The sequence below is a fragment of the Polypterus senegalus genome, chromosome 2 (assembly GCF_016835505.1).
Source record: "Polypterus senegalus isolate Bchr_013 chromosome 2, ASM1683550v1, whole genome shotgun sequence".
NCBI classification, from domain to species: domain Eukaryota; kingdom Metazoa; phylum Chordata; class Cladistia; order Polypteriformes; family Polypteridae; genus Polypterus; species Polypterus senegalus.
The window spans coordinates 117450607-117472303 of NC_053155.1; the positions used below are offsets into that span (position 1 = coordinate 117450607).

General features: G+C 37.6%; 1 protein-coding gene across 2 annotated transcripts in view; it reads right to left on the reverse strand.

The window, feature by feature from the left end:
• Positions 1-2884: 2884 nt before the first annotated feature.
• The window catches only part of hlcs (holocarboxylase synthetase (biotin-(proprionyl-CoA-carboxylase (ATP-hydrolysing)) ligase)), a 228623-nt gene continuing 209810 nt past the window's right edge, over positions 2885-21697 (reverse strand). For both annotated transcript variants that reach the window (XM_039744447.1, XM_039744449.1), the window contains exons 7-11: positions 16169-16236; positions 15671-15831; positions 12108-12222; positions 10462-10675; positions 2885-3736 (exon numbers count right to left, since the gene is read on the reverse strand). In XM_039744447.1, coding sequence (XP_039600381.1) covers positions 3565-3736; positions 10462-10675; positions 12108-12222; positions 15671-15831; positions 16169-16236 — 730 coding nt within the window. In that variant the 3' untranslated portion in view covers positions 2885-3564. The remainder of the gene's footprint in view (positions 3737-10461; positions 10676-12107; positions 12223-15670; positions 15832-16168; positions 16237-21697) is intronic.

The following is a 21697-nucleotide window of genomic DNA, read 5'->3' on the forward strand; positions in this document are numbered from 1 at the left end:
TGTTTATAACTTTAATCTTGAGGTACTCTGTTGTGCTGTGTGAAACACTGATGCTCCAATTCAAAATTAGTTTCTGGCTACAGCAACCAGGACATGCTCCAGACAGACAACAGCAACTGGTCTAGTGAAATAGCTTATATTCACTTAATACAAGTAAAGACAACTTTTGTATTATTTTGTAAAGAGCCAATTAGTTTTTTAAAGAATAAAGTTTGACAAAGTTATTTTAAATACTGTTTTATTTACAGTTTATATAATTTAGCAACAGAAAAAGTACGATTGAATTGTTTGAAAGTTCATCAAAACTAGCACATAGTAAATTTGGGAGTTTTCACAAATAAAGATTACCGTGTCTCCATGATTTATAAAATTAGCTACACTGAAATAATAAAGAAGTGTGCAGAAAGCTTTAAATTATTTTTACAACTAAGGGAAATTATGTTTAGCATAGTTTTTTGTTATATTACAGTATATGTTTAAGCAACACGATTAGCTTTTGGGAATACGCTAGGATGTGACATTCTCTTAATATCAATTACATTTTAAGACCAAAAACGACCATTTGTTACAAAGTATAGAGGCTTGGATGAATATATATGTTTGAGTAGTGTAAAAGACTCTAGAAACACATATAAAGCATATTAGATTCTGAAAGTTAAATATACACATTGCTAGAAGATGCCAATGCTAAAAATTAGATAGAGGATATTGTCAAAAATATCACTTTAAAGCAGAGCTACTCACTTTATGTGAATTATTACAGTTCTGAAGATAGAAAATTAAAGTATTGTACAGCTGTCAACAGTAAATGCAACATGAAATTACAAGTGTAAAAAAATAATACAGTATACACATTCTCAGATTCACATAATTTGATTCAGGGTTGGGAGGCTGTAAAAATGCAGTTTTATAATTATTTTGATTTGTTTAAGTAATTGATCCTTTTTAAATTGGTACAATAATACAGATTATGCACAATATGGCTTTGTAGCAAAGAATCTCAATCAAATTCAGTTAAACAACTGAGCACTACTGTTTAATTCTAGGGAGCACATGTAATACAAGTAAAATCAGTAAAAGTACAGAGGTACCATAATCAAAAATGTTCTATAAAAACTGACTTAAAGAAACAATACTTGAAAATGCAAGGTGTCAATTCACAGAAATCTGTCACATTAAAGGAGTCATGACAAATTAAGTATCTTTTAGCACTGAAACAGAGCAAAGCATTTGCTTCTAAAAAAACTATTTGACCTATTCAGAATAATAAAACCAAGTGATTTATTTTAACATACTAAGACATTCATTAATAACAGACAAATTTACACTAAATATAAGTAAATTTTAAAAGAAATACAAAACAATATGTATTCTTTTTAAATCCACATTAAGGTTCTGCAATCTACAAGCCAACAGCAAAGCAACAATTATTCATGGTCAAGCATACACACACCTTCACCTTTATGTAAACATATAGGTACACCCTTTTCTAGTTCTATGGTTTTACATATCAGAGCATGACTAAGAATAATGCAGTCTTCATCAAGTCTTAAAATTATACCTGTCTTAGTGACAAACAACATACAACTGATTTTACTTTGTCACTACTTAATTGCAAAAATAAATAAGCTAACATGCAGTAGCAATAGTAAATGCTGTTGTTTCTGTTATGTTAGATATGCAGGAATGTTGGTCCACTCCTCTTTGCAGATCATCTCTAAATCCCTAAGGTTTCGAGGCTGTTTCTGTGCTACTCTGAGCTTGAGCTCCCTCCATAGGTTTTCTATTGGATTAAGGTCCGAGACTGACTAGGCCACTCCATGACCTTAATGTGCTTCTTCTTGAGACACTCCTTTGTTGCCTTTGCTGTATGTTTTGGGTCATTGTGGTGCTGGAACACCCATCCACGACCCATTTTCAGTTTCCTGGCAGAGGGAAGGAGATTGTCGCTCAGGATTTCACGATACATGGCTCCGTCCATTTTCCTGTTAATACGATTAAGTTGTCCTGTGCCCTTAGCAGAAAAACACCCCCAAAGCAAAATGTTTCCACCCCCATGCTTGACGGTGTTTTGGGGGTCATAGGCAGCATTTTTCTTCCTCCAAACACAGCGAGTTGAGTTAATGCCAAAGAGCTCTATTTTGGTCTCATCAGACCACAGCACCTTCTCCCAGTCACTCTCTGAATCATTCAGGTGTTCATTGGCAAACTTCAGACGGCCTGCACATGTGCCTTCTTGAGCAGGGGACCTTGCGAGCCCTGCAGGATTTTAATCCATTGCGGTGTAATGTGTTTCCAATGGCTTTCTTGGTGACTGTGGTCCCTGCTAATTTGAGGTCATTAACTAACTCCTCCCGTGTAGTTCTAGGATTCTTTTTCACCTTTCTCAGAACCATTGACACCCCACGAGGTGAGATCTTGCGTGGAGCCCCAGAGCGAGGTCGATTGATGGTCATTTTGTGCTCTTTCCATTTTGAACAATCGCACCAACAGTTGTCACCTTCTCTCCCATCCTTGCTAATGGTTTTGTAGCCCATTCCAGCCTTGTGCAGGTCTACAATTTTGTCTCTGACATCCTTGGACAGCTCTTTGGTCTTTCCCATGTTGTAGAGTGTGGAGTCTGCTTGATTGATTGATTCTGTGGACAGGTGTCTTTTATACAGGTGACTAGTTAAGACAGGTGTGTCTCACTTTTATTATTTGGGGTGGACCAGATAAATTGTAAATGATGCATAAAAAGATAAAATTGAAAGATGATGTAATTACCTTTTCCATGACTATATACATACAGGTACAGTAAACAAATGCAAACAACAGAGAATAGTCATGTTTTTCAATCACAAAATATTAACATAATCAAAATAATTGTTTACGTGACATAAAATTGGATTTGAAAACTTTTTGTTTATTAGTGGAATTCAGAAACATCACATCAGCAACTACTTTGTGTATGATGTCCTCATCTAAAAAGCAATCATGCACAGGTGACACACAACTACCAAACGTCCAGCAATGATCTATGTCAGAGGTTTCAAAGAAAATGACCTGTAACTTTAAAGAAAAATATTAGTATAATTATCAACAAAACATTCACTCAATAAAGAGTACACTTCACAGACTAAAGATCTTTACTTGGGAAAGTTAACAGTATAATCAAAATGTACAGCATATTACACTTATGCAAGGATACTGTATATATTATTAATAATGCATATAAGCAGTCAGATCAACAAAGGACAAATTGATAACCTTTTAAATGTTATAGCTAGGAGCCTTACATAAAATGAATATATTTTCACAATGTTAAAATGCATCATGCATAAAAACAAAGTTATTTTCATTTATGCTCTGCCTATTTATATATTTGTTTTAAGTACGTATATGTACACATAGTGTACACAGAATTTTTGTAAATACAGTGAATTTCTAAAAAGCTGAAACAAGTACTGTGTTTAATACAAATGCAACTGTAGAACTTTTTTAAGTACTGAACGTAGCTCACTAATAACTTGCTATATTTAAACATCATAAAAATCTTTGTAGGCACAAAAAAAAAAACAATGTTTAATGCTCTTTGGTAATTATGAGATTTCGTAGCATGTCAAAGGAATTCCCATCCGGCTGAACAGATACAATATCTGTCTCACTCTTCTGAACTTGTAAGAATCCATAGTCATCCAAACCAGTAACTGTTGCCTGTGGTCCTTGTTCACTCCAGAGCTGTACTTTGGTACCGCTGATAGATGTGCAGAATGACATTTCAATATTATAAAAAAAAAAAAAATAAAAGGTTCATGATTTGTACAATAAACTTACCACCATAAGATATACAAAAATCAGATATGCTCTGACTGGATGTTTAAAAAAAACAAAATTTAGTTAACTTAAACAATTTCTTTGACTAATGCTAAACTATAAAACAAGAGACATCTGGAAATCATTTTATTTATCTGGAATTCAACCCTTGAGGCTGTAGGTTCAAATTCCACTACTGACACTGTATGACCATGAGTAAGTCTCTTCACCTGTGTGTGCTAAAATTGGAAAGGCAAAAAACAAATGTAACCAATTATATATATCCGAAATGTTGTAAGATGCCTGAGCTATGCACCAGCCACTTCACATCTCTGCCGCTCGCGTTGTGAAGAGGGGGGCTGAACGCAACCCAAGGAGACTCGATCGATACTCTGAAACCCCATCAATACAGTTTTTTTTTTTTTACCTTCTGTTTGCTCGATCAGCTGCTGGTGCCGTGTCGTGTGATATGCATCTCGCATGGCGCTTCGAACATTTAAAAGCCTGTACAGCAGCTGTCCTACTTTTTGTCTTTTATTTCTGGCCCCAGGTGGTTAAATCTCTTGGCACAAAGTCTCGTCTCATGGAATTTAACTTCTTGATATTTTTTAGTTTATAAAAACCGAAACAAGAATCTGAAGATCTAACAACATCACATTAAAATTCGATAAAATTCTGAAAAGAATTATTATACCAAACACATAGATTTTAAAATAAGCCCAATTTAAAGCATAAAATGTGACATAAAATCATTGCACTTGTAGGCTTAGGATTTTATATATAGAGAGAGATATATACAGTGCATCCGAAAAGTATTCACAGCGCAACTCTCAGAATTCTACACACAACACCCCATAATGACAACGTGAAAAAAGTTTACTTGAGATTTTTGCAAATGTATTAAAAAAAAAAAAAATTGAGAAAGCACATGTACTTAAGTATTCACAGCCTTTGCCATGAAGCTCAAAATTGAGCTCCGGTGCATCCTGTTTCCCCTGCTCATCCTTGAGATGTTTCTGCAGCTTAATTGGTGTCCACCTGTGGTAAATTCAGTTGATTGGACATGATTTGGAAAGGCACACACCTGTCTATAAAAGGTCCCACAGTTGACAGTTCATGTCAGAGCACAAACCAAGCATGAAGTCAAAGGAATGTATTAGTATTGTCTCGAGGCACAAATCTGGGGAAGGTTACAGAAAAATTTCTGCTGCTTTGAAGGTCCCAATGAGCACAGTGGTCTCCATCATCCGTAAGTGGAAGAAGTTCAAAACCACCAGGACTCTTCCTAGAGCTGGCCGGCCATCTAAACTGTGCGATCAGGGGAGAAGGGCCTTAGTCAGGGAGGTGACCAAAAACCCGATGGTCACTCTGTCAGAGCTCCAGAGGTCCTCTGTGGAGAGAGGAGAACCTTCCAGAAGGAAACCATCTCTGCAGCAATCCACCAATCAGGCCTGTATGGTAGAGTGGCCAGACGGAAGCCACTCCTTAGTAAAAGGCACATGGCAGCCCACCTGGAGTTTGCCAAAAGGCACCTGAAGGACTCTCAGATCATGAGAAACACAATTCTCTGATCTGATGAGACAAAGATTGAACTCTTTGGTGTGAATGCCAGGCGTCACGTTTGGAGGAAACCAGGCACTGCTCATCACCAGGCCAATACCATCCCTACAGTGAAGCATGGTGGTGGCAGCATCATGCTGTGGGGATGTTTTTCAGTGGCAGGAACTGGGAGACTAGTCAGGATAAAGGGAAAGATGACTGCAACAATGTACAGAGATATCTTGGATGAAAACCTGCTCCAGAGCGCTCTTGACCTCAGACTGGGGCAATGGTTCATCTTTCAGCAGGACAACGACCCTAAGCACACAGCCAAGATATCAAAGGTGTGGCTTCAGGACAACTCTGTGAATGTCCTTGAGTGGCCCAGCCAGAGCCCAGACTGGAGAGATCTTAAAATGACTGTGCACCAACGCTTCCCATCCAACCTGATGGAGCTTGAGAGGTGCTGCAAAGAGGAATGGGCATCATATTCAAAAAGACTTGAGGCCGTAATTGCTGCCAAAGGTCCATGTACATTATTACTTATGTACATGTGATTTCTCTGTTTTTTCATTTTTAATAAATTTGCAAGAAACTCAAGTAAACTTTTTTCACGTTGTCATTATGGGGTGTTGTGTGTAGAATTCTGAGGAAAAAAATGAGTTTAATCCATTTTGGAATAAGGCTGTAACATAACAAAATGTGGAAAAAGTGATGCGCTGTGAATACTTTCCGGATGCACTGTATATATGTATAGTATCTCACAAAAGTGAGTACATGCCTCACATTTTTGTAAATATTTTATTATATCTTTTCATGGGACAACACTGAAGATATTACACTTTGATACAATGTAAAGTACAGTAGTCAGTGTACAGCTTGTATAACAGTGTAAATTTGCTGTCCCCTCAAAATAACTCAACACACAGCCATTAATGTCTAAACCGCTGGCAACAAAAGTGAGTACACCCCTAAGTGAAAAATGTCCAAATTGTGCCAGAAGTGTCAATATATTGTGTGACCACCATTATTTTCAGCACTGCCTTAACTCTCTTGGGCATGGAGCTCACTAGAGCTTCACAGGTTGCCACTGGAATCCTCTTCCACTCCTCCATGACAACATCACAGAGCTGGTGGGTATTAGAGACCTTGCGCTCCTCCACCTTTCGTTTGAGGATGCCCCACAGATGCTCAGTAGGGTTTAGGTCTGGAGGCATGCTAGGCTAGTCCAGCACCTTTACCCTCAGTTTCTTTAGTAAGGCAGTGGTCGTCTTGGAGGTGTGTTTGGGGTCGTTATGTTGGAATACTGCCCTGCGGCCCAGTTTCCGAAGGGAGGGGATCATGCTCTATTTCAGTACGTCACGGCTACAAAGAACTGTAGCTCCCTAGTGCCGGCAGCACTCATGATGCTCCAAACCATGACACTCACACAACCATGCTTGACTGTAGGCAAGACACACTTGTCTTTGTACTTCTCACCTGGTTGCCACCACACATGCTTGACACCATCTGAACCAAATAAGTTTATCTTGGTCTCATCAGACCACAGGACATTGCCTTCAGCAAACTGTTTGTGGGCTTTCTTGTGCATCATCTTTAGAAGAGGCTTCCTTCTGGGATTACAGCCATGCAGACCAATTTGATGCAGTGTGTGGCGTATGGTCTGAGCACTGACCCCTCATCCCTTCAACCTCTTCAGCAATGCTGACAGCACTCGTACGTCTATTTTCAAAAGACAACCTCTGGATATGACGTTGAGCATGTGCACTCAACTTCTTTGGTCGACCATGGTGAGGCCTGTTCTGAGTGGAACCTGTCCTGTTAAACTGCTGTATGGTCTTGGTCACAGTGCTGCTACTCAGTTTTAGGGTGTTGGCAATCTTCTTATAGCCTAGGCCATCTTTATGTAGAGCAACAATTCTTTTTTTCAGATCCTCAGAGAGTTCTTTGCCATGAGGTCCCATGTTGAATTTCCAGTGACCAGTATGAGAGAGTGTGAGAGCGATAACACCAAATTTAACACACCTGCTCCCCATTCTCACCTGAGAGTTTGTAATACTAACGAGTCACATGACACCGGGGAGGGAAAATGGCTAATTGGGCACAATCTGCACATTTTTCACTTAGGGGTGTTCTCACTTTTGTTGCCAATGGTTTAGACATTAATGGCTGTGTGTTTAGTTATTTTGAGGGGACAGCAAATTTACACTGCTGTACACTGACTACTTTACAATGTATGAAAATGTTATATCGTCAGTGTTGTCCCATGAAGATATAATAAAATATTTACAAAAATGTGAGAGTTGTACTCACTTTTGTGATATACTGTGTGTGTATATATATATATATCTGCAGTAGGTTGGCACCCTTCCTAGGATTGGTTCCTGCCTTGTGTTGGCTGGGACTGGCTCCAGCTCCAGCAGACCCCCGTGACCCTGTGTTCGGATTCAGCGGGTTGGAAAATGTATATATGTATATATATGTGTGTATATATATATATATATATATATATATATATATATATATATATATATATATATATACACACACACACACATATATATATATATACACTCACCTAAATGATTATTAGAAACACCTGTTCAATTTCTCATTAATGCAATTATCTAATCAACCAATCACATGGCAGTTGCTTCAATGCATTTAGGGGTGTTGGCCTGGTCAAGACAATCTCCTGAACTCCAAACTGAATGTCAGAATGGGAAAGAAAGGTGATTTAAGCAATTTTGAGCATGGCATGGTTGTTGGTGCCAGACGGGCCGGTCTGAGTATTTTACAATCTGCTCAGTTACTGGGATTTTCACGCACAACCATTTCTAGGGTTTACAAAGAATGGTGTGAAAAGGGAAAAACATCCAGTATGCAGCAGTCCTGTGGGCGAAAATGCCTTGTTGATGCTAGAAGTCAGAGGAGAATGGGCCGACTGATTCAAGCTGATAGAAGAGCAACTTTGACTGAAATAAGCACTCGTTACAACCGAGGTATGCAGCAAAGCATTTGTGAAGCCACAACACGCACAACCTTGAGGCGGATGGGCTACAACAGCAGAAGACCTCACTGGGTACCACTTATCTCCACTACAAATAGGAAAAAGAGGCTACAATTTGCACGAGCTCACCAAAATTGGACAGTTGAAGACTGGAAAAATGTTGCCTGGTCTGATGAGTCTCGATTTCTGTTGAGACATTCAAATGGTAGAGTCAGAATTTGGCGTAACCAGAATGAGAACATGGATCCATCATGCCTTGTTACCACTGTGCAGGCTGGTGGTGGTGGTGTAATGGTGTGGGGGATGTTTTCTTGGCACACTTTAGGCCCCTTAGTGCCAATTGGGCATCGTTTAAATGCCACGGGCTACCTAAGCATTGTTTCTGACCATGTCCATCCCTTCATGACCACCATGTACCCATCCTCTGATGGCTACTTCCAGCAGGATAATGCACCATGTCACAAAGCTTGAATCATTTCAAATTGGTTTCTTGAACATGACAATGAGTTCACTGTACTAAAATGGCCCCCACAGTCACCAGATCTCAACCCAATAGAGCATCTTTGGGATGTGGTGGAACGGAGCTTCGTTCCCTGGATGTGCATCCCACAAATCTCCATCAACTGCAAGATGCTATCCTATCAATATGGGCCAACATTTCTAAAGAATGCTTTCAGCACCTTGTTGAATCAATGCCACGTAGAATTAAGGCAGTTCTGAAGGCGAAAGGGGGTCAAACACCGTATTAGAATGGTGTTCCTAATAATCCTTAAGGTGAGTGTATATATATATATACACACATATATATATACACACACACATATATATATATATATATATACACATATATACATATATACAAGAGACCGTGGCCTGCTCTACTTGTGCATTCACAGTTCCTGTTTCACAAAGCTTATTACATGAATTGCTCACATATCTTCTTGCATTACCCTGAGTGTCATAGCTAGAAAAACATTGTGAAGCTGTAAAAGATAAGAAGGATCAAACGGTCATTCCTTAAGGGTGAAACCTGATGTGATAAAGCATAGGCAATTAGTTTTATTAACAGTATTTAATAAATGACAATGTCTTATTAGTTATTTTTGATGTCTAATGTTATTAAATTAACTCTGGCAATTTTGATGTATTTCAGTGTTATATAGAAAAAACTTGGGAAATTTCTGGGGGCCCGGAATGCTTTAAATTTTTTTCAATTTAAGTTAATGATACTTAGGTATTCACATTATAAAAATGTATTTTCAGAAGAAGACTTCAGAAAGGGATTAACGTTGAAAAATTGGTGAAGCCTACATATATATACTGTATATAATTATATGTCAGTTACAAGGTACAACACATCTTGCCATTGGTTTTGAAAGCCACAACTACCTACAAATGGCATTATACACACTGATCACAAAAATCTTATCTGCTCTTATAGCTTGGACATCCTTCAATGATTCATAACTTCTGTGCAAGTGGGTTAGAAAAACTAGTTCTTTGAAATTTGAATGGTATTCAGCCTTGTAAGTAAAGGTATGTGTTGCTTTAAAAGAATTCCACTGTATTATTTAATACTTACTACATTATGCTTCAACATCAAGATCTAAATCTCATTACATTGCATCAATAGTAAATTATAGGCAATTTATTGTCATGTGTAAAATGTACAGTGGAGTTCTTACTTGCATGTGTTAATCAAAATGCAACATAATAATTAAAAAATAAATTACAAAATTAGGGACTAGAGAAGTAAACAAACTTAAGTATATATTTGCATATTTGTGTACATAGATTAAAGAAAGTAGTTAATCAAAAATATGGCCAATGCCTGTTATCTAAATAATTCCACTGATCAAACCTTATATCTGAAAAAGTAGCTCAGCATTAAGAACTGCATCAAATGCTACTATTAGACAAACTGCGTCATGGCCTATATGAGAAAGGTAGTTAAACAGATACACAACTCTTCTACAACTTTTTTAACAGTAAAAAGAACGTGCTAAGACACCTAATGTCTTAAAAAAACGTGCAAATACAATACAAACAGTACAGAAAAACAATTGACATGCGTAATAACATGTCTTACTATAAAGCAGACAGTAAATGCAGATTACCTGTGTATCCATCTCTTGTAGTAAACAGGCAGGACACCACTGGGGCCTTGTTCCTGGAATGTACTTATAAGATTTTCAAGTATAGTTACAGTCCGACTAATTAGCTGTTCCACTGAGAGAGTGCTTAGATCTTTTCCATTTTCCTTGTTATACTGAACTATGAGATCATTAATGCAAATAGTAGGGTTACTGTTGCTCACGTTAAATCCACAACCTTGAGAAAAAAAGACAACCATGGAAAAAAAAAACAGAAAGGTACTTTTCCTAATACATCAAAAAAATTAAGAGACTGAGTAGAATGACAGAGGAAGCATAAATATAGCTATCTATTTATTTAATCAAATAAAAGAACACAGGGCATCGTTAAACTGAATATTCTGTATTTTATGCTAAGTTCTAGATATAAAATTTTACTTTCAAAATAATGAGCAGAATATGCTTAAAATTGCATAGCATCCACATGAATTTTTATGAACAAAGTTTACACATTTTAGAACTGTATTTCTTAACATTTTTTTAAAATCAGATAAAGTACAGTAGATGATACTGCACCATTTGCAGGATTACTAAAAACTATGGGACGTTTCGCTATCTCTTTTCCAGATTTAGAAATGAGCTTATTTTACTGTGTACTACAATGGAAAGACATCCATACTACTATTGGTTACTACTTTGCAAATAATGCTAACAGGATTATTGGATTCACAAACGTTATATTAAAATCAGAAATCGTATATTGCCAATTGTATTAATTGACACATAAAATGAAAAGGGTATACCATACAGTACATTTTATCAAAATCTTATAAAAAGAATACAGAAATATTTGAATCCATTAACAGAACCTGATTTGTGCATTTCAAATTTGCCAAGTCTGTAAGCCTTTAACAACATCACCAATCATAACACATGAACCAACCCTGCACAGGGTAGTGTGCATTGTAGAGCACATTCACACAGGCTAATAATCTGTCTAATAAACCATCATTATTATGATTTTCACTCTATTTTCCTTGTTGAGGATCAAAGTGGTAGCATGCTGAGCTGGCTGACCAGGCCCCAGTAACTTCCTAAAGTAGTTTCTAGGGAATTCTTAGACACTACTGGGTCATGAAGAAATATAATCCCCTAGTGTGCCCTGGATCAGCTTCTCTGTCTTCTCCCAGTGTGCCAAACCTCATCCATCTATAAATGATGGTACTCAAACCACTTCAACAAGATAATCTTGATATAGAGAAGCAGTGCTTCTACTCTGAAAAGTCAGCCTGGCAATTCTGAACAGAAACCATATTTCAAGTGCTTATACTTACTCATTCAGTCATTACCTTGAGCATGTGAAAATATACTGTAGCAAGTGAGGATGTAGACTGACAAGTAAATGACAATCTTAGTCCAGTGACTTAGCTTTCTTTTTGCTAGTTGGATGGATGGATGGATGGATGGATGGATGGATGGATAGATAGATAGATAGATAGATAGATAGATAGATAGATAGATAGATAGATAGATAGATAGATAGTGTGATCTTGTCACTATAGAGCTAGCTAATCATCTTAACAGTCTCAAGAACTGAGAGGAGCCCAACTTCAATAAATGCCTGGAAAACCAAACTAAAAAATCTCAAATACATTCTTACTGAAACATACCCACTAGAGCATGAAATGTTGAACCAATTATTGTCGAAGAAACCAGAACACCACCCAGTTTCATCAAGTCAGAGTAGTAAATGTCATTTGGCCACTTCACTCGTAGGTTAATATCCTAAAAGCAGACAGAAAATATGTTGATATTTTTAGGTAATTATTTCTTATCACAAACAAAATCAATCCTAATATATTAAATTGTATTTTTGCCATATACAATATATTTGCAAATTTTGCATGTTTTTGAAGCCATTAGCTCTATTTATGGATGTGTTGACTCTTGGGGAAAAAAGACCAGTCCCTCTGGCACATGCTTTTTACTGATGACACTATGCAGTGTAGCACTAGAAAGGAAAAGTGGAGAGGAAGATGGAAGAATGGAAAGGGGCTTTGAAAGATGGAGAACTGAATATAAACAGGAAGAAGACAGAATATTTGAGGTTTAGTTATGATTAGGATTCAGAAGCTGGCCTGCAGGGAGACCTATTGAAAAGAGCGGATAGTTTAAATACTTAGGGTCAGTGGAAGCCCAGGATGGAAAATTAGATGCAGCGATAATCCACAGAGTGCAGTGTGGAAGGAACAATTAGAAGAAGGTATGAGGAGTACTAAGTGACTGAAGAATGTTAAAGGTAAGGATTTTAAGACAGTGACAAGATCAACAATGATGTATGGAGCTGAGACATAGGCATTAAAGATAGGGCAGCAGAAGAAGTCAGATGTGGCAAGAATGAAAATGTAGAGATGGATTTAAGTTATAAAGAAGGATATAAAAAATGCGACAGTCAAAAATACAACAGAAGTAAGAGAAATATCTAAGGAAGTACTGGAAAGTGGGATGAATGCATACTTTATATTGGGGGAACTTATCCCTCGTCATAACCATTTGCTTTCTATGTTTGATCCAACTCTGCATCCACCTTCACAGTGTGATTTTAACTTCTTTAAGTCTGATCTCTAGTCTCTCACCTTATCCAAGTCATTTTGAAAATCAAGAGAAATGATACTGTATGCAAGCATCTTAAAAACTGCTCATGTTGCTTCGTCACAGAATTCTACCGCATGTTCCTAAGAAAGAGTACACTTGTTCTGACATGTGCTGCTTAAGTTTTTCTTTAACAACTGCTTCCATTAATTTATCAGTGATACATTTCAAATTAATGTTACTAGGATCTGCCAGATTGCCTTTTTTTCTAGTCTTTAGGAATTGCAGTTAATTTTAAAAAAGTAGCAAGGGTTTATATACTGTATGTACATACTAGTTTCTTTGTGCTCCAGTGCTTGCTGGGAAGGGGATTATATCCTTTAACAATTCTTTGCACTATTATGTTTGCAGCCTCGTATTCGCTGTAAAGTTAATCATGGGAAATTGCTATGTTGGATGAGAGAAAGAGCAATAAACAAAATAAGTCTCTCATGATGGTCTTCAGTAATGCCAACTGAATTTCACCTATAAAAGAGGTATCAGATACTCCTGATACAATGGAACCTCGGTTTGCAAGTAACTTGGTTTACGAGTGCTTTGCAAGACGAGCTAAATTTTTTAATAAATTTTGACTTGATAAACAAGTGATGTCTTGCAATACGAGTAGTATGGATACACTTTGTCTGCTAAGCGTCATCTGATCACAACTGAGCTGATGGTTCTCTCTCTCCTTATCTTTCGCTCGCTCGCGTCTCTCTCTCTCCTTATCTCTCTCGCTTGCGCGTGTCTCTCCTTATCTCTCTCTATGTGTCTCTCTCTCTCTCTCCTTATCTCGTTCGCTGGCCCACACGTCTCTCTCTCTCTTCTCTTCTCTTGAGGGCAATCGTCTCCTATTCTCCATCTGAGTCTGCGTGCCTCACTCATATAGTCAACATCCGTATGAGCGTATACTGTTTACTACAGAATTGTGACTGTAGAATTGTGTGTGCGCGTGCACGTGTGTGCTGTGAAGCGCGAGTCCCCGTCTTACGCCCCAAAACACGAAGCTGAGTCTCAGTACTTTAACAACACCAGCTTTATTCAGCTTGAAACAGCAACAGCGCGGTTATTTATTGTAGCGGGATCTTTATAATGTTCCTTGTATCACCCATTGACGGCAGGCGCTTATAGCATGTCCGCAATCTTTTTGGGTACGCTTATACGGCAAACTGCTACAGCGCTGGGGGACAGCGATTGCTTTGGGACACTCTTCCGCATGTCGTCCCGTTGGGTGAAATCCCACTAGAGTTTAGAAACTCACTCACAACAGCCATGATTCTTTTCAAAGGTAAAGTGCAGGTTAATTTGTTTTATGTATTTTTACTTTACATTTTATATTAATCATTTTTATATGAATAGTTTTGGGTTGTGGAACGAAATCATCCGAGTTTCCATTATTTCTTATGGGGAAATTCACTTTGATATACGAGTGCTTTGGACTGCAAGCACATTTCCGGAACGAATTATGCTTGCAAACCGAGGTTCCACTGTACTTGGTATAGGGATGGAGTTGATTACCAAGCTCCTGGTGGCCAGGTGAAACCACCTGCTACTCAGGCTCAGGCAAAAGAAGTTATGTGGAGTCACTGTGTGGACCAACCAACTGCAAGGTAACAGGTATATGTGATGCTACTTGAGTAACAGGGAAAAGTGAGACAGATCCAGAACTGGTAGACATTACTGGTGGAGACAAGATCTTTCAATCAGTATTTATAAGGAGAATACTGAACACAGGATTTTCAAGGTATACCGTTCATGTTTATGAAAAGTATTCTATAATGAAATTACACTAATTATAAAACAGAAGGGTTAAACAAATAAAAAACAAACAAACACTGTTTTTTCCAAGCACAAGCAGTTAGTTGCTTCACCCCTTAAATTGGCCCTGTAGCTTTTATAAAAATTGTGGTAGTATTATAATTATCTACAGCACAATCATACCATTCTTTCTTAATAAAACAGGGTACACTATTTCTTCATTAAACTGCAAGCACATGTATTACAGTGGAATGAAGTAAACAGAAAGTCCTCAGTAGAGGTAGCATAAGATGACACATGCAGAAATGTCTTGGCAGGCAGTACATGAGCACATGACTATTTTTTAACATACCTGGGGTGATAAAAAGCAATATTTTTACCAAAAAAGAATGAGAAGTCAAGCAAAATGACACCTTTTATTGGCTATCTAAAAAGATTACAATCTGCAAGCTTTTGAGCCAACTCAGGCCCCTTCTTCAGGCAGTTTTTCAGTTAGCCAATAAAAGGTGTTATTTTCCTTGACTTCTCATTGCATCCACAATTGCTAACTTGGTACAACACTCTACCACTACAGACATAACAAAGAAAAAAAACATTTTGACTGAATGTGTCGGAATGAACATGAATAAATCACTTTATATTTACCCTGCAATTTTATTAAAGGGGACTCACAAGTTCATGCTGATGATTTAATTGTTAATCATTATATATATACTGTATATCCTGTATGTGAAGCTCACTCAAGACAAATCATGCATATCATCGATAATATTCAAAAATACTCTATATAAAGATATATAAAAATATACTGCTATATAAGAGAAGGTTAGGAGTTACAGTTTACCTCATATCCAGGTAATGTACGTACTGCCTCCACCACAGCAAGGGCCACAAGATGTTGCAAAAAAGGTAGCCTTTGGCCTAATTTGGACTGCAATGGAATGTTAACATACAGGGTAAACATGGCACAGCCCACAGGGCTCAGCCATATATTTCCAGCACGACCTGAAAAAAAGCAAATAAAATGTAAACTTTATTTCAGCTAATAGTGAAATATATATATGCTGAATAGTGGAATAATCTACTGGATGACCAGACATACAAACAAGCAGACAAACCTTAAAAAGTGAACTTTTGCAAACATTAAAAGAAGGTATTTTCTTTGCTAGTTATACACAGAAATGTAAAATAACACTGACAGTGCCACAGGTGAAAACTCAAGAGTATACAATGCTAAGAATAATAATAACCTAGAGTATGCTAATGCATAGAGGTTAACTAACAAAAAAGTAAAACAAAAGAGAAAAATGCTTATTGGCCAAAGTGCTGGAAAAGTACTGACCTTTGCCTTTTGTCTGCTGAGTGGCTATGGCTATTAACCCCATTTCCTGTGGCAAGTGAAGCATCAACCTGTGAATGGTGAGAAAAAAAGAAGTAGATCAGAACAAATAAAATGGTTAAATACCATTTCAGTGCACAAATAGTCAGTTACATAGAAAAAATATGCTTGAACTGTGTTAAAATAGAATACTGATTAAGTCTGTAAAGAGCTAGAAGATCATGAAAGATTTTTAAAGATTTCCTCAATATTGCCTTATAGTATAATTATCACAGGTCAATTTTAGTACTTTGTGAAGTATTTGCTTTTATTTATTGCCTGAAACCAAAGTGCATTTACTCTATCTATAAATGAAATGTAAGGACATTTGGAATATGTCTATTTTCTAATTATGATTTGGAACATGATGCTATTTTGAGTTTTCTGCTTGGGTGGCAAAAACCAAGTTTAGAATGTTAGCTTGGTGGTTTTCCAAGTCTTCCATGTCAAACATTTAAAAGAGAACAAGTTAAATATGTTCAGTTACTGTCTGTTAGCACTCACCTAATTTCCTTGTTCCGTCTGGGCTTTCTCTCACATTCAGAATGTGTGTAAGTTAGGCTAAGTGTTAACTCTGACACAGCCCGGTACGAGAGAATGTTGGCATGTCCTGTGACTTACTGGTGTTCCATCTAAGGTTAGTTATTACCTTAAAACTGATGCTGCCATGTTAGACTCGAACTCCCTGTCTATGCTGTGATATAAAGACATGCTTAGAATATGCATGGATGGATGTTTTGATGACAAGTGCATCATTAACACAAAGCAAGCTTTCATTCTTCTGCCAAAAGATGCCTATAAAAATCTTCATCAGCACACAAGGTTTAATCATTTTACGGAAAAAATAGATTTCGGGCAAAATTCCATTAATTTATTATTTGTATCTGCACAAGTTTTCTCTGTTAACCCCAAGTTCCTCCAAGTGTTCAAATTTGCAATGTGTCAGCAAGTAGACTAGTGATACTAACAGTGAACATGATCGTGTGCTCATAGTGCCAACCAATGTGCAACCATGCCTCTGTGAGTTCAAAGAAATAAGAACATAGTGAGAGATATGCAAGCTTCACATAGAAAGAAATTCTATGTTTCATCAAAACAAAGAGAAAATGCCGAATCAGAGTCTTAAAGTCAGAAATAATAAGATCTTTAAAACCAGGAAATTCAAAGAAATGATTGTCAAAGAGAATACTTTTTTAATCCAATTTCACTGGGTTTTTAAGTGTGCCAAAGGGCTACTGAAGCATATTCCAGCTATGCTGGAATGATTACTTTGACCAATAAGATGACCAGAGCTGTGAGGCAGTAGTGCCAACCACTGCACCACAATACCTCCCTGAGACAAAATTAATTGAATATCAGAACAGTAAACTTTCCGGTAGGCAGGGCACTGGGTGTCATCTGCGTACAAGTGAAAATTAAAATTATGTTTTCTAATGATATACCCAAGTGGAAGCAGGTAAAGTGAAAACAGTAAAGGTCCCAGACAACATATCTCACTTCTGTGTATAATGATGGAGTACTAACAGCATATTTCTGTACATACTGGAATCGATATGATGAATAAGAACAAAACAGGAAAGGACAGTGCTTGTAAACCCAATGTCAATTTCCAGCCTATCTAGTAAAATAGAATGATCAAAGGTGCCAAATATTGTTCTTAAGTATAGCAACACAGTTACATCGGAATGTCCTTCATCAGAAGATATCAGAATGTCATTTATAACATGTGTTAGTGCAGTTTCTGTACTATGGCCAGTGAGGAAGCCAGACTGGAATTTCTCAAATAAATTGTGATCCATAAGGAGTGACTGAAGCTGATTGTGGACTACCTTTTCAAGTATTTTAGAGAGAATGGGTACATTTGAAATGGGTCTATATTTTTAAGTATGTGTGGGTCTAGGTCTGACTTTTTAAGTAATTGTTTGATGACTGACACTTTTAGTGCATTAGGTACTGTGCCATGCTTTAATGAGCATTGTGCATTTAGTAGTTTTCTTGGCGCTGGATCTTGGGAACAAATGGTAGGTTTCTTTTTAGAAACTAAAGTCAAGACTTCCTGTTTTGTTACTGGATTAAAATTTCTAAAGTGTTGAAAAGAAGACAAGACAGGGTTTGCCAAGATAGTATGTGGTTTGCACTGTGATGCTGAGATCTGGGATCTTATGTTTTTAATTTTCTCATTAAAGATGTTCATAAAGCCTGTACTGCTAAGATCTGTTGGTATTCTGCACTGTAGATCTGAATTCCCATTTGTTAAATTAGGCACTGTTTTAAACAGTACCAGAGGATTGTTATTAATGTTATTATTGTACCACCTGCAGCTATAGTCACTTTAGTACGCGAGCAATTTGCCACACTAGTGTTTAGATCTGGCAGTGCAGATCACACGTTCTGCATGGGTGTCTTTGTTGTCAAAGCGCAAATGCCACATGATAGTCTGATAGTGGTGACGGAACATTGTATCTTTGATTGCCAGTACAACAAATAATTCTGAGCAGGCATCAACCATAGCACCAACTGTACTCATCGCTGCTCTTATGAAAGAATGGAGATAAACGCCATCAACTCAGAGAGTGGCAAGTTCATTGTACCAAGTGAATGTCACTGACAGAATAAAACTGAATAATAACTTTTAACAGTAACTTTTACAAGTAGCTAAAATTTACACTGGGTGTTACAGACTCGAATCAAATGTATGTTATTATTATATTATATTATAGTAAAACATGGAGCGCCTGGACTCGAAGCCGGGACCTTTTGGTTATAAGGCACCAGATCTTACCTCTGCATTATCCAAGAAAGCATATTAAGTTCCTGTCGATTGATATTTGAGCTTGGGTTTTTAACTCATTGACAACAACATGTAAATTGAATGATTTTTCTTTACTTTGGTTATATTCTTGAATAAAAGTGCATGTGTTTAGTTGATATTTGGACTAAAGTCTTCACACATTATACACTTCATGTCATTATTGGTATAACATGAAAAAAGTTCCTGCTTTAGGTATGTGTTTAGCATTTCTTGCCTCATATCTCCTTTGATTGTTTTAGACACGGAACACACATAAAATGTTTGTGTTCCGAATAACGATATATTATTTACCCTATACAACTCCAGGCACCTCACAGGCAGATAAAGAGCCTTGAGCTGGGAGAACATTTTGTCCAAGTTGAGCTACGGCGGGGGGATGGGATAGCAGGCTGCTTGCTGCTTATGCTGATCAACATACTTGCAAAACAAAAGACGCCAATGAAGAGTGGTGCGAAGGAATTTAAGATTATTTAAGGATTCTACGGGTGAGTTTCTCAGTGTTTGATTGTGTGGAATTTTACAAGTTTTTAATGTTACATGCCTCCCAGTAGAGCTTCAGGGAATTCTCTGAGGTATTAAATGTTAACTACCAGGGTGAGTTTCTATGTGTTTGAGGATTCCATAGTGTGGAATTTTACAATTCCAAACTGTGTTAAACCAGCAGTTAATGTTACATGCCTCCCAGGGGCGAAGATATCTGACATAGAGGCTCAATTGGATTGTGTTGACGACGATGAAGTATCTACCTTATTGCTGAATGTCCAGCAATCTGAGGTATTAAATGGGACCTCATCTCTCTATGCACTGAAGCTAAAAGAAAACATTGGAATTTAATTGTGCCTGGACCCTTACCAAAATTATACAGTGGAGATGTGATTTATAGCAGATTGCATTCCCTTCACTGTTGGCTAGAAACCTGGTGTGCAAATAAAAGCATAGCCTTAGTGAACAAAAGAGATGGTCTTCATCCTAACTGGAGGGGATCGGGATCTTTTGTATTATCCCAAAACATGGCAGCAAAACTGCCTGACTGATTAGAGCACCATCCAGTCCACAGTATTGTGATCTTAAATCACAGGCTATTGTTTATCCCACCTGTTTCTATCCTAAATTATCCTAAGCTGTTACCCATAATTCCTGTTGTTGGGGTAACCTATAAATCTAGTCATGATGCAAACATTAAATTACTTGATAAGCAAAAAATAAGGTGTAAAATTAGACCAAGAGATAAAACAAGATTCTCTACCAGAATCTGTTTTGTGTCTTCTAAATAAAACATAGTAAATCTGATACTGTTCCCCTAGCTGAGGAGTCATCAGATGGATACACATTCCTTGATAAATTTAGAGATACAGGTTGAGGTGGAGGGACTTGGAAAAATGAATTGTGACAAAATACAAATTGTTTCCAAAAATATTAGGCGACTTCACATCTTTTGAGGCACACATTTTAAATATTAAAATAGATTTCAGCACAATTGCAATGTTAGTCTACAGAACACCAATGCCATATTCATTATTCATGACTGAATTTGCCAACCTTTTATCTGATTTGGCTATGAATTATGATCACGTAGTGTTGATGGGGGATTTTATTGTACACAATGATGGGGAAACTTACACTTTTAGCAAATGTCTTACTTATTTGTTAAATTCAGAAGGATGTTGCCAGATTGTCAAAGGTCCAACTCATAATCATAACCATAAATCAGATTTAATTATAATTTACAGAGTTAAAATTAAAAACTTAAATATTTCTACATTATATGAAGATTTTTCTGACCACTACGTAATTATGTTCGATTTTGTTCTGCCATTACCAATACATTCACAGATAAAAGCAAAGACAGTGCAACATCTAGATTGTGCTTCAAAATTTATGTTGAACAAGTCAAGGGTAGTCATGCGAAACAATTTAGATCAGCTAACATCAAATGATATAGACAGTGTCCAGTTATGGTACCTGAACCCATGACATTTGAACTGTAGAAGTGCTCACCGTAACACTTCAAAGTTAAACTATGCAATACTTAGAAATCAGGCATTAGATCAAATCTTTCAGTAAATGAAGTCTCACAGAAGCTTGTGTGTAACAATGTGTAAAGATTAGCCTTTCACTGTATATAGTGTGGCAGTAGGGGGCGCTAGTGCTCCCTTGAACCCTCAGGTACAACTCCAGACACCGGGTAAAAGTCCAATACTTTTTATTATTATTTTCCTCAGTGCACCAAGCACCCTCCACCCTACTCATACAAAACTACTAAACTCATACAATAAACCACTCCTCCTAGCCCAGACACTTTGCTCCTCTCCCACCCAGCACAGCTCAGTGTCTGGACTGAGGCACCGTCCTTTTATAGCCCCTGACCCGGAGGTGTTCCTGTCCAATTAGACCACAGTTCCTTTTTCTTTCCGGGTCAGGGCAAACAGTCCTGTTCTTCACCCCGGGAGCACGTTGTTCCTTCCCGTCACGTGACCGTGACATACTCCCGGGTTATAGGGCATCACAGAGCCCATAAGGTCCCCAAGGTAAGGGCCTTATGGACTTTGTAGTGTTTATACACAGCCCTGCTGGACCTCGGGGCACGATCCTGCTGTCGGGAGAGCTCCTCCTGGCGGCCTGGGGGTGAGGACCGGCATGGGAAGCCGGCAGTCCTCCACAATAGCTTGTTGTAGGTGAGA